This window comes from Echinops telfairi, unplaced genomic scaffold (assembly GCF_000313985.2).
Source record: "Echinops telfairi isolate 266 unplaced genomic scaffold, ASM31398v2 ScPeMD7_1;HRSCAF=3_0, whole genome shotgun sequence".
NCBI lineage: Eukaryota > Metazoa > Chordata > Mammalia > Afrosoricida > Tenrecidae > Echinops > Echinops telfairi.
This window is the reverse complement of record NW_022103896.1, coordinates 68,558,580-68,572,478: the sequence shown is the minus strand read 5'-3', so window position 1 is coordinate 68,572,478 and position 13,899 is coordinate 68,558,580. Positions and strand designations below refer to the sequence as shown.

Here is a 13,899-nt window from a genome sequence, read left to right as displayed (position 1 = left end):
GCACAAAAGCACTCAGCTTGACTTGCTCCATGCGTTGGGAAGGCCATCACTCTGTGCTCTGGCTCCTGGTTCTCTGCTGTTCCTCTTTGGTTGCAGCTGTCTGCTGAAACCAGGAGGTTCACCGCACGGGGGTCTCCGGTCCAGAGAACACACCTCACTCCCAGCTCTTGCTAAGAGTAATCAAACCCCTCCTCCTGCTTCTCAGAGTGCTCATTTTATATGCAGCTGGGTAGCACACCTAGGAATCCTGTCCTTAATGACTCACAAGTGAATCCTATCATTGTTTGCCCTCACCTTTTGACCAAACCCTTGCAGGAAAGGGGCATTTGGTGGACGTTAGAGACTTTGGCTAGAAGGGCCACAGTAACTAACACACTGCTCCTACAATTCTGAGTGAAAGAGGTCAATCACAAAAGGACAAATATTCGATGGACTAGCCACGTGTCCAGGGACTCGCATTCCTAGTGGTTACTAGAAGCAGGTGGGAAGAAAGGAGAAAACAGGGCTCAGGGCTCAGTGGAGGCTCACCTTCAATTAATGATGATGATATAATCCAGGCATATTGAGTGAATGGGGCAACGAATTATTTAATATGGTTCTTCTAGCCATAGTTTCTCTACCTCCTGCCAAACCTTTTCCTCCATTGGTCTGGGTAAGAATGTAAGGAAAATACTGATAGGATTCACCTGTAACTGTTAACGTGCTTCATGGGGACTGCCATTCTTGTAGATATAAAACAAGCCCTCTGAGAAGCAAGAGGAAAGGCTCTCTGTACCAATAAGAGCCAGGAGGCAAGTACATCATCCGGAGCCCGCGATTCCTGCACAGTGAATGTCCTTCCCTAGATCCGGAAGACAACTTCCGGAACAGCAGCACCAGCACCAGCACCAGCAACCAGAGCATGAGGCATATTGTGGACTGGCCAGCCCACAGAGCAAGAAAAGTCAAGTGCTTTGGGACAGGAGGTTGGCTTATAAGGTGGGACGCCTCTCAGCACTTAGTTGGGGGAGCTGGAGGTGGAGACAAGTGCCTTCAGGTTGTGGTTTACTGGAGTGGGGTGCCTCTGGGCACTTAATTCAGGGAGCTGGGTTGGCTGACCCACAGCACTTGAGCTGAATGTCTTCAGGTGGAAGCTTCAAGCACAGTGGCATGGTGTCTGGCATTTATTCGCAGCGCTGAAAGAATTTGGTGAACAGGTCCTTGCTGAACAACTGTCTCCTGAGCATTTCTCACCTGCACTGCCAATGGTTAACTTCCTCCATGAACCCTTTAACTGTGACTATTGTCTCTGAGTTCTGTATGGCCATTGCAATGAATGATAGAATCTACAGAGAAAAAGAAGAGAGTGTTGTGAGAGGCGGAACACAGGTAGAGTGATGGTTGGACAAAAAGAGGAACAAAATTAAGGTTACTCAGCTGCATTTGAAGATTGTTGAAATGACAAATGTTTCATTACAAGTCTATCACCATAATAAGAGGGAAAGAAATGAGTTAAGAGGCTTGAGAGAAACTATAGGTAGAGACAAGTTCTGGATATTTAGCATCTGATATTACACGTTCTGGAAAGAAATGATGGTGAAGATCTATCAAATATTTGAGAACATTTCCAGAGATGGAGATGCTTTTACTGCAAAGGGCCCACCAGAGCTGTGAAGAACGGAAGAAGATTGCCCCCAGTAACAAGGTGTTGAGATGCATGGTAGGCTATGACTGGAACAGACATGGAACAGAGCAGAGAACAACTGTTCCTCATCAAGCCCCCTTTGATGCTACTTGATTTGGAAATTATATATGCACAAGGAATGCATTGCTTGGATGAAAACATTAAATATATGACAACAACAAACATTCAAATGTAGGCAATGCAATTTATATTCGCAGTCAGTATTTGCTGTGAGCTGACCGTGACCAATTAGAATTATAAATAGTTCTAGCTTAAGACTCATAATTATGCATACACAAAGGAAGACTACAAGTTTTTGTAGTCTTGAAAACAGAATATTTTTTAGTCTTGAAAACACGACATTTTCAAATAAGCAAAATCTTGGACTCCAGTGCTTTAAGCTTACATACTTTACACTCTAACTATTTAAACAAAAATTCAATAAAGGGAAAATTAATGTCACAATCATGCTGTTAGATGGAGCTTGAAGCCTTTCTAAAATGCAACCCATGTATGAACATATGACTTCAGAAAAATGCAATTACACCACCAGAAATGGAGCCTGCAGGACTAACGGAGTCTGCATGATTACCTGCTGTGGGATCTGTGACCGCCTGGCTGATGATGCCAGAAGGTGGTTCTTGAAGCTGGTAAGTCGCATTTGTAGACGGCGTTGTTGGGCTGGTGTTGCTGCTTGCCATGTAATGTGATGGGTATGGCGAGCTGTTGTAATACTGCGCATACTGACCCTGGCCAAAACTGGGGTACGATGGGTAATCCTAGCAAATCAAACCATACAAGTCAGTCAGACACTGTCACTTATTAATTATAGGCGTCCACATGTAGCAGTAAAAAGTGTTTGTGGTCAAGCATCTTCTCTGAATTCATTCAGGAGGTTACACAAGGACACACTGGACTGAACCCCCCATGCTTGCAAACGTAAGTTTTATGGTGGGTTATCCAAGCTTTTCACACCTCTTCTATCCAAGATGCATTGCTAGGGAAAACGAACCCAATCTAAAAACTAAACACCCACTACATCAGACTGCCTGAAGGAAAAAACCACCCTGAAAAACTATTCAAGAGTTTAGGAAAACTCTCACTTATGGTGTAAAATAAACAGATATTTCTTTATCAAAGACAGTCATCTGATGTGTTCAAAAAAGTAAATTGGACAAGTCCCCAATTAAATGATTTAAAAACAAGTAAATTGACTTTGAAATTACCTGCTGTGAACTGTTAAAACCAGAAGAATTTGTGAGTGAATTGTTTCCTGTATATAATCCTGCTGATGTTGTAAAACTGCTACCTAAAATGAGATAACGAGACACAGTTTACTAAGCAACAAAGAACAATATGGCTGTAGGATTTTTTAAAATATCATTTTGATAGGGCAAAGTTGGTGTTCATTGCTAAAATCACAACTAAAAGCTTGCTACTTTAAAATGCTTGACACTTCTAATTCCCCACTGTTAAAAATGATCATAAAGGCATTTGTATAAAAATCTCAGGCGTGGAGCATTCCATTTCAATTTGTAAAGCATACCAGATTTTTCAGAAAATCATATGAAATATGTCTAGTACACAGTGACGGGATCAAATTAGAGGATCTTTAAGGTTCTTTCTAGCTTTACATTGATGCTGCTATTTCCAAACACGTTATACTTGTACTAGTGTCATTATAAGAACCCACTTCTATGAAAATTCGTTTCATAGAAGAGCAAATTGCAGTACTTGCAGGCGTGAGACAAACAAGATTAAAAAGGAATGTGACCCCTGTTTTATCAAAGACATGCATGGTCTCACTGTCCAGGTAACTTTCCATTTGTTGAATTTCGAATATGTCTTCAAGAATAAACAGTATACAAGTCTTCAATGGATATTATTCAAAAAAAGGAATATTACCAAGCTGTTGAAATAGACCGATGTTCACTGGTGGTGTAGTGGTGATGTGTGGGACTGCTGACTGCAAAATCAGCAGTTTGAAACCACCAGCTGCTCCACAGTAGAAGGATGAGGGTCTCTATTCCCTTAGAGCAGTGGTTCTCAACCTTCCTAACGCCACAGCCCTTTCATACAGTTCCTCATGTTGCGGTGACCCCAACCATAACATTATTTTCTTTGCTACTTCATCACTGTCATTTTGCTCCTGTTAGGAATCGGGTGACGCCTGTGAAAGGATCTTTCAACCGGCAGGTTGAGAACCGCTGCCTTCAAGAGTTAGTCTTAGAAAACCACAGGGGCAGTTCTACCCTGCCTATTGGGTCACTTGAAATTGGAAATGACTAGATGGCAGTGAATTTGGATTTTTTTTAAATTTAGTAACCTAAAAACTAAATATTAGAGGTTTTGATAATGATGGGAACACTACACAATGGGGTAGGGTTGCACAGCTGCGTACGGCAATGGTTGCCCAGAAGTCATATAGCTACAAAAAGTTCAACTGGCAAAAGTTGTGCAATAGGTATCATTACAACAACTTTTTTTTTTTTTGGGGAAAGAGTAGTACCTGAGGCTGCTTATGCATGACAAAGCACCTCCTGGTATTTGGTTTCATAGTTTGGAGGTTTAGGGTCATGGCTTCATGGGACACCCAGTTAGCAGAATGATGTGTTTAGTGTTTCTGTTCTACCTTCTAGTTCATCACGTAGGCCGTAAGGGCTTGGGAGTTGTCCTGAAGAGCACAAGTGGTCTGTATTTGCCCACAGTGATGGAGGAACGGGAGTCAGAAACCGGAGGAGGAGACGGGATGTGGGGCTAAATGCCTCCATGAACAATTCCTTCTTTGCCAAGAGGCCCAAAACTCTTTTTTCATTTTTGTTTTTTAACTTTTTAATGTGAGTTGAAAAGAGGTTACAGAGCAGATCCGTTTTTCATATAACAATGTATGCCCATTTTGCTTCATGTCGTTGACGGCAATCCTCATGATGGAATAGCAATCCCACTTCCTCCCTGTGCCTCCTGTATCCATTCCTCCTTCCCGAATCCATCTGAACTTCATCCTTGGGTAAATGCTGCCCTTTGGCAACACATAGTTAGTTATTTTAAGTTATGCATTTTGTTCCCTTTATAGACTTGTCTATTGTTTGGCTGAAAATTGAGCCAAGGGGATGAGTTTGATTTCAGACCCAAAGGGCAATTAAAACTTGAGCATTTTGAAAGACTGACCAGTACGGCTGGTCTTGTTTATTTTTTCTTTCTGATTTTCCGTTATTTTCTATAGATTGCTCTTATTGTATCCATGCCTTCCTAATGTGATCCCTTTCACAGCAATTGGTCGTGGTAGCCAGGCACCCTCTCATCCTTCTCATCCTAATGCCATGGAGAACAGATGTGTATATGGGTCCACTGTTCACTGGACACATAATTTCTATGCATCTTCAATTTTTGTCACTCCCCACCACACCCGTGGACAGTAAGAGGCTAATAGTAGTGCCATATTTGGTCTCTCACAAGCTTTTAAGATCTTAAGTATTGCTCACTAAAATACAATGTAGAACATTGTCTTTGTAGACTATGTTTCCCCCATCCCCCCAGTCACAATACAGTAAGTATTTCTAAATTTGTATTATGTGGACACAAAAGTGGACTATGCTTTGCCGACTGACCTTGGTGTCCCCAATCCTATGACCTCTAGTCCTCCATTATGGAACATTATGATCAAGGATTCTATCAGTGACTCCTGATCAAAAGGAGGAAAATTTACACATACTTTCATATTCTTGAGGACTCTAGCATTTCTGGAGTCATAGAAGGTGAATGGACACTTACAACTGTTAACCTGAGATAATCTTTAAGCTCTAAACCAAAATTTTTCCCTGGAGTCTTTTTAAAACCAAGCATTATTAGCCTTTTGGCTCTCTGACTAGCACCATGGTGGTTGGGAAGATTACAAAAGGTGACAAAAAAATAGCCAAGAAGAAAGTAGTCCATCTGTTTTTCTAGAAAGATTGGTGTGATGTGAAATCACCATCTGTGTTCACTGGTGTTGGAAAACCACCAGTCACCGGGACTCCAGGACCCATGTTGTATCTGATGGTCTCAAGGGTGGAAAGTTTGAAGTTAGCCTTGCCGATCTGTAGAATGATGAAGTTTCGTTTAGAAAATTCAAGCTAATTACTGAGCACATTCAGGGCAAACACTGCCTGACCAACTTCCATGACATGATTCTTACTCCGGAAAAAAAATGTGCTTCCTGGTCAAAAAGTGGCAGCCCCTGTTTGAAGCTCATGTTGATGTCAGACAGCTGATGACTATCTGCTTCCTCTGTCTTGTATTGGTTCACTGAAAAACGCAACAACCAGATTTGGAAAATCTCTTATGCTCAGCACCAGCACATCTACCAAATTGGAAAGAAAATGAGGGAAATCAGGACTCTTGCGGTGCAGACAATTGCCTTGAAAGAAGTGGTCAATATACGGACTCCAGACAGGACTGGGAAAGAAAAGGCTTGCCACTCTATTTGTGCTCTCCATGATGTGTTCCTCAGAAAGGTGAAAATGCTGAAGCAGCCCAGGTGTCCCTCGGGCAAACTCTTGGAGCTCCCTGGGGAAGGTGGTCGTTCTGGAAAACCACTGGCGATGAGACAGGTGCTAGAGAGGAACGAGCTGACAGCTACGAGCCACCAGCTCACGAATCTGTTTCAAATTCAGACTTTTCCTGGTGACAAACTAAAGATCTTATTTGCAGGAGCAAAACACTTAAACATTAGTTTACCTTAGTTATTAAAGTTCTAGTTTACTTTGAGCAGAGCACTATTTCAAGATCTATCTAGACGGGATCAAATGGAACCTATAGTAACTTAAAAATAAGATAGGAAACTTAGGGGACAGTGAGTTTATGATAATCAGGGAGGAACAACTCCGTAAAGGAGGGTAAAAATGCTCGCACAATTTGAATAATGTAACTAAGCTCACTAAATTCTACTTGTAAAAATTAGTATATATTTTTCTATGTCTATGGTCAAGAATAAAAATATTTTTCTAAACTAAAATTAAGTAGCATTTTAGTTCTTTTCTTTAAAATATGTTTAAGGTACAAGAATTTTTTTAAAGCATAAATTCTTAAGATATATTGCTTCTGGAGGAGAACATGTCTAATCACATAATTTACATTAAATCAATTATGCATTGGCTTTTTTTAATCAAAATTTTATGGCAAATGAGTACTCTAGACAACACATAAATATCTTAGAAGTATAAAGAAGGCTTCCATATGAACTAGTTCTTCCCAGAAGCACTTGAACATGAAATGTGCTAGTTAATACATTCTACTCTTTTACTTCTCACTGGATATTTAAGGACTGGCTCAAAAATCCAAACAGAAATTGATTACTTATCTGCACTTTGGACAATTCCCCCAACCCCTCTAAGAAAATCCTACTTCCAATGGCTCAAATGAGGTAAAGTTTTGGAAAAGATCATTACCTTTCTATATTGTACAGAAGTTAAATGTTAGCATCATCTAAAATTCTGCACTGCACCTATGTATGTTTTTCCCATTTTCCCATTTCCAAGTTAGATACATGCCTAACATTAGTTTCGCATTTGCTAATCAGGCATTGAAAACCTCTTGTAAAATTTTGTTACTTTTATTAGGAAGGGGAACATTTCCTGTGAGGATTTCAAACTGTGTTTTCTGTCACACGAACTCAGAGTTGAGGTTTCTGCATTTGTGTCTTCCAGTGTAGCTATCAACGGTTCAAGATTCCCGAACACCTATCTCCGAGAAGCCAAGTTCTCCTATTGCTAACACTTATCCTTCCTTGAATGCTGTAACCACAATGGACATTCTCATATTGTCCATTTTCACATAGTAATCAAATACATATTAAACATGTGTTAAATTCCAGGCTTGTGGTCATAAATAAGGGCAAAAAGATGACTCAAAGGAGTTATAAGGAGCGACATTAGCTTTCTTTTATTATACCTCAGGAACTATGACTCAAATTTTATGTATTTCCATATGAGTAAACAATTAATTATATTGATATTAAATGCATAGAAAACAAATCATGAGTATTTTAAATTTTCTTATAAAACAAACTATTTATTTTGGATAAGGGCATGAATATCAATACAGCTCTTTTCCCCCACCTTAGCTATAATATACAGTTAATAGGGAAAATTACTTTGGTTTATGACTTGTTGCTTTCATTTAAATTACACAGTTTGAACTATAAATATTGACCTCAATAATCCCTATCCACCAAGAAAATGCATAAGAGATTTGGAAAATATGTTTAAAATAATGGCTATTTCCATTCCATAAGTTAGTCCCTGGATCAAAGCAGGAAGGACCATGGAAGTTATATTAGCACATATAAGCCACTAGGGTATGATGAAGTAAATCACAGTTCAGTTCTCCAATGGTACCCAAGTGACCGTCCAGACTTTTAATGCTACTTCTAAGACTGTACATGAGCTGGAATTCAACATCATAAGTTATACTCATTTTCTGGCTGCCTGCAGGCTGGGATTCCATTCTATTTAGTATTCTGAGGCAGGCACTTAATAGCACCCCAGTGGCCCAGAGACTTAATACAACTTCCAAAGGATCTAACTTTCTTTAGGGAGAAGTATATGTACTAAAATGTCAGGCTCAAGTGATATTAATTTTTCACCACCCAAATTGTATCTGTAGAGCTGCTCCACCTGCCTTTGCATGGGACTTAGCCAAACAGAGCTGCTAACAGTCCAGGACGCCAGCATCAATGCTCACAATACATTGTTTTAAGCCTACCCTTTTGCCATTCTGCTTGACACATGGGAGTAGAATTATCTTTCTATTGTGCATATTTGGTTCTATCTATCCCTTGCTTGAAAATGTGCAAGACTGAGGTATTGGATCTTGTTTAACCTGGCCACATTTATCTCATGGATTTCTTTGGTGTTTTCTCAGTAACACCAGCTCCACCCCATCCACATCCATAGCCCATCCTCACACTAGCAAGCCAGCATGCACTTCTCTTAATACTACTCTTGCCCTGTTATTTCCTCCTGCCATGTCCTAAGTTCTACTGAACTTCACAACTCAAGGTGGATTAGAAACTCTCTTCCCCAGGATAGCCTTCTCTAAATGTCCACCCTCCTCTTCCTGGGCTGCTGCATACGGAATCTCAACCTCTCAATAGAGACATGTCAAATGTAAATATAGGGGATTATGTGCTGTATAACTTAATAATCAATATTTAAACTGTGTAACCAATGCAATGAACAATTATTTAACCAATGGATAAGAATAAAAGTTCTAAGTACATTTAAATTATGCAGTCCTTTCTCTGTGCAACAGAATAAAAACACTAAAGCAAACTTTGGTACTTATATAAATAATTGTATATTAATATCCCTTGAATATGAAGTATAAAACAAAGATAGATTAAATTCATTGAATACTTGATACAGCTTAGGCCGACTGGCCTTCTATAGCTTTATCTATACTTTACAATCCCTTGAGATCACGCTGTTTTTAGGTGACACTGAGTTGGTTTTGACTCGGTGACCCTGTGCTCAGATGTTCTCTGCTTTTGGCCAAGATACACCTGACATCAGCAATGACCTCCCCCATGCCACATTCTCTTCTGGATTCAGCTTGAATTTCCAGCAGCTCCCTCTCTATGTATTTCTGCAGTCATTTTTAATTCTCCTTAGCAAAATTTTACTTGCATGAGATTTTAATGGTTTTATTCTATCATTTTGGCATTCTGTGGGGTAGCCTCTTTGTGTTGAGTGGGCACAAATATGGACCTCTTCTACTCAGGTAGCTGACTTACAAATGTCTTGGCATTGGCTAGTAAGTACTCCATTGCTACTTCCATTGTCGAAACATTTTAATTGGTATTCCCTCAATTCCTAGAGCCTTGTTTTTTGCTAATTCCAATCATGTTTTCTTAAAATCGATTGTCACATTTATCCTGTGTGCCTCACATGGAGATGAATAAATCATGTCTGACTCATGCCTAGCTTCAGCTAGCCTCTCGTAGGAGATGGAACTGTAGCCTGCTCAATCCATTCCCCTGTATTAAATAATAAAAGGATTCAGTGAAAACATGACCACTGTAAAGAATCAGATGTAGGGCAGGACAAAACCTTTCCATCGCTTTTTTTTTTCATGGAAGGATGAGGGCAGCTTGGAAGAATGACTCTGAGGTGTGAAGGGAGGTGGAAATCTCAACTTTATTATTTTCTCAGCAATAAAAAAGAAAATGGGACAGGAAAAATAACCAAATGGTAATTGGATTCATTACTCAGATATTTTTTTCCAAATCCAGAGACCTTTCTTTACTTTTTTAAATTTTTATTTTTTAATCATTTTGTTAGGGGCTCATACAACTCTTATCACATTCCATACATACATCAATTGTGTAAAGCGTATTTGTACATTCATTGCCCTCATCATTCTCAAAACATTTGCTTTCCACTTAAGCCCCCGGTATTAGGTCTTTATTTTTCCCCTCCCTCTCCACTCCTCCCTCCCTCACGAGCCCTTGATAATTTATAAATTGTTATTTTGTCATATCTTGCCCTGTCTGACATCTCCCTTCACCCACTTTTCGGTTGTCCGTCCCCCAGGGAGGAGGTCACATATAGTTCCTTTTAATCGGTTTCCCTCTTTCCAACCCACTCTCCCTTTACCCTCCCTGTCTTGCTACTCACTCCACTGGTCCTGTAGGTATTACTCAGATTTTATCAAGAGGACACACTCTTTACTGCCTTCTGTTTAAATCAGATGGCATATAAAGGAGTATCTTTTTTTATTATTGAGATTATAATCACACAGTAAAAATTAAGCACAGCACCTACTCCCTTTATGAAAGGAATTAAAATACCTCCATGTCTCCAGTAAGAAAGTCCATCAGAATTTTAAATAAGATAATATTTGTTGAAAGAAAGTGTCATTCAACATGGGCATGGATACGGGGCATTTTACAAAGCCTCACTGATTTGAGATTGAAATATGCTTGAACTCCAGAGCTGGTCCAGCGATTCATATTTCTACAGCATGTGGGCATCCTACCAGAATGTGAGACGTGTTCCTGAGTCCTTTCAGTAAAGAATCAGCATTCTAAGAGACCACACTGACCTGATGCTAAAACTGCAGGCTTCCGACCAGGCTACGGACAATATGAACTCATCTACCGGCACCGCATTGGTTCTTTTCTTGAAAATCAAAGGTGTGCTTGCACATAGAAAGAGCCCACGGGTGCTGCAAACAGTATACTCTGCTGCTACCTGGAAGGTTTGGAGGTTCCAGTCCACCCGGAGTCCCTGGGACACAAGGCCTAGTGACTGACATTCGAAAAATCAGCCATTGCAAGCTCTGGCAACAGGTTCTGCTCTGGCTTGTGCGGAGTTCCCAGGAGCAGGAATCATCGCCTCAGCAACTGGTCTTGTTTGCGGATATGAAAATGCTCACGTTCAGGTTGCCGTCACGTGTGATGTGTTCACAGTCCATGGATGATTTCTCTAGTTCCACTGCCTCGGCTTATTTCTACCATCACCACGTGATCTCCATGTTCCAGCAGTGAAACTAGGAATAAGGAAGGTGGCGATTTTCTCATTCAAGGCCTTGCAGCAAGGGAGTGAGGTTTGCCTCCACTTGCAGGTCATTATTTTCCAATACACCGACCCCAAGGCCACCCTTTAGGTTTTCCAATGCAGGAAGGTTGGGTGTGAGTTGTACTTTACGAAGAGGGACCTTCACTCGTTACCCAAAACGCCCAGCAAAACCATGCGGAGGAAAAAGGGCACCTAAGGAATTTCAAGGAAAATGTTGGGATCCATTCATTTCTAAAGGCTGCATTACAACTACTGTCGCCCAGTAAGGCATTTGACATTTAGTGAAGTTATTTAAATTAGGTGAAGTCACCCATGGACAGCATATCACAAAGATTTCACGGCCTTCTGGCCACTGTCAGGGGTTTCTACAGAGAAAATGGTGGTGGCCATGCCAAGCGTAACCAATGAGAAACTGTCTTTGTAGGAGACCCTGTGTGGGCCACCCAGTTGTAGGGATGAGAGGCAACCATCATTTAAAAATAAGCCAATGCGCCAAATTCAACTCATCAATCTTTACTACTTGCTCACCATTAAGAACAGGGGCATGGCAGGGGGACAGGGTTAGAGGGAACAGGGACCTCAGAACAATGAGAATGAGAAAAAAGAAAATGTTCTGAAATTGATCGTGGTGATGATTGCACACCTCTTCTTAATAGGATGGAACTACTAAATTGCATAATGTGTAAATTATTTACCAATAAAACTATTTTTAAAAATAGGCTATATTGATTTATAATAAAACACAAAAGATGAAGTTACGTTTTTATTGGTGTGATTTAGCCTAGAGAACTTTGCTATCACTTCAAAAAATTTTACAAAAGGAAGAGAAGGGGGGTGGGGAAGGGTACCTTGCAGGTCAAAGGTCTATTTCACTGAAAACAAGGACTCACATGAAAAACCAGGATCCCAGCCAACGGGAGACTGCTGGAACCTGCTGGGGCCTGTCTGGACTTCCCATGTTTGAGAGGGTTTCCTAGCACATACTCGGCAAGCAGGATGCTGTGGTCCCTTGTGTATTTCCAAGAAGCCTGTTTGCTTTCCTCTCCTGGCCTCTTTGCCATGGGCTATGTCTATCATCGGCAAGATCTCTGTGGCAGAAGTCAGCCGCTCTCTGGGGAACAGCCTCTGACGGCCATATGGGCTATTTAAAGGTGGACTTCGCTTATTCTTCCAACAAAGATTTCAACCCATCAGCTTTTTCCTTTTTATCTCTGAAACCATTTACATTTCCAGAGAGAATGTTAACTTAGGTAAGAAAAATCACAAAGGCTATGAATTCATCTCTGCTGATATATTTCTATATGCTTTCACTGAAAAAAAAAACAAATCCACAAACTGAAAAATAAAAAAACAACAAATCCACTTGGGCGATTGCCTTGGCGGGTCAGCAGTTAATGACTGCTGTATCTGGATTTCAAAAGCGTGCCACGGAGCTTTCAACACTTGTCACTGGAGGTAGCACGTGACAAGAGAACTGGAACAACATTATTCTCAAAAACCGAACTGAAGCAAAAACATTCTGCAATGTGAAAAAGAAAAAAGAGGGGCTGGCAACGCGATGAAGAAGAACATTTGCACAAGAGTGCAATACCACAATACTGTGCTCCAACTCCATCATGCCACTTTATACTGGGAACCAGAACACTCCCACATCTATCAAAACAGGGTCATTCGCTTCTTATGAAAAGGCTTAATAGATAGATTCCTAAATCCTTATCTTTGGTAGTTCCTCCTTTCTATAGGTCACAGCAAACTTGACAAGTGAAACGGTACATTTGGCACACAATTTGGAGGTGCTCAATGATGGATAAACTGAATGACCACACAGAAGCGAGCTAAGGGCATAAAAGCGATGTGAATACATCGTCCCCACTCCATAATGAGGCCCAGACTGTGGAGGTGAGGGCAATGTCGGGGGGTGAGTCCTTCACACACCCCTTACACACGCCTCCCCTATTTTCTCTCTGTACTAGTCTGAATCCCAATCTCTTTAACAGAACAAACAGCATTACATACAGAGAGGGATTTAGAATTTGTATTATTTTCCTCAAGAGCAATAAAGCCTACAAGAAAATAAACAAAAGCAGCGTTTCCAGGGCCCAGTGGCTTCAGAACATATATATCTGTGTAGCTCCTCCTATCTACCATGGCAACCCCTGACACCTTCTCCGGTGCAGAAGGACAGGAGTGTCCTCCCCATCCCTGCTCTTTGGGGCAATAAAATGCTCAGAAAGACATTTTGTACTCTGATGCAATCCTAGGTGCTCCAGTCCAGGTCTACTGAGATTATTTTAGGTGTACTTCGATATTAAACTAATCAGGATTTCTATTATGTTCGTACTCCACAAGGGAAAAATGACAAAAACGAATAAAATTAAAGTTAATAAAAAAAGAGAAAGTTCACAGCCTTAAAAACCCTCTTGATTGGACAGGACTGAATCTAAAGCTCAGGGAGAGGGACATATCTGATCGGAGCACATGGGAACAGGTGAAGGGGGAGGAGGAGAGAGTGGAGTACATTCTGGCCCACCAGGCCTTGAAGATGATGTTTCCACTCAGAGCAGCCAGTCCATAGAGAAGACCACATGGCAGGCCCCACTATGAGACATGATGCCCCTCACTGACCCATAGCCCTACAAGGGACAACGCTGGAGAAACAGTGTGGGAATTACGCCCGAT

General features: G+C 40.9%; 1 protein-coding gene across 1 annotated transcript in view; it reads right to left on the bottom strand.

Moving 5' to 3' along the window:
- Positions 1 to 13,899, bottom strand: part of EYA1 (EYA transcriptional coactivator and phosphatase 1) — a 170,871-nt gene that overhangs the window by 101,169 nt on the left and 55,803 nt on the right. The window contains exons 8-9 of the mRNA XM_045285819.1: positions 2,890 to 2,972; positions 2,256 to 2,442 (exon numbers count right to left, since the gene is read on the bottom strand). Coding sequence (XP_045141754.1) covers positions 2,256 to 2,442; positions 2,890 to 2,972 — 270 coding nt within the window. The remainder of the gene's footprint in view (positions 1 to 2,255; positions 2,443 to 2,889; positions 2,973 to 13,899) is intronic.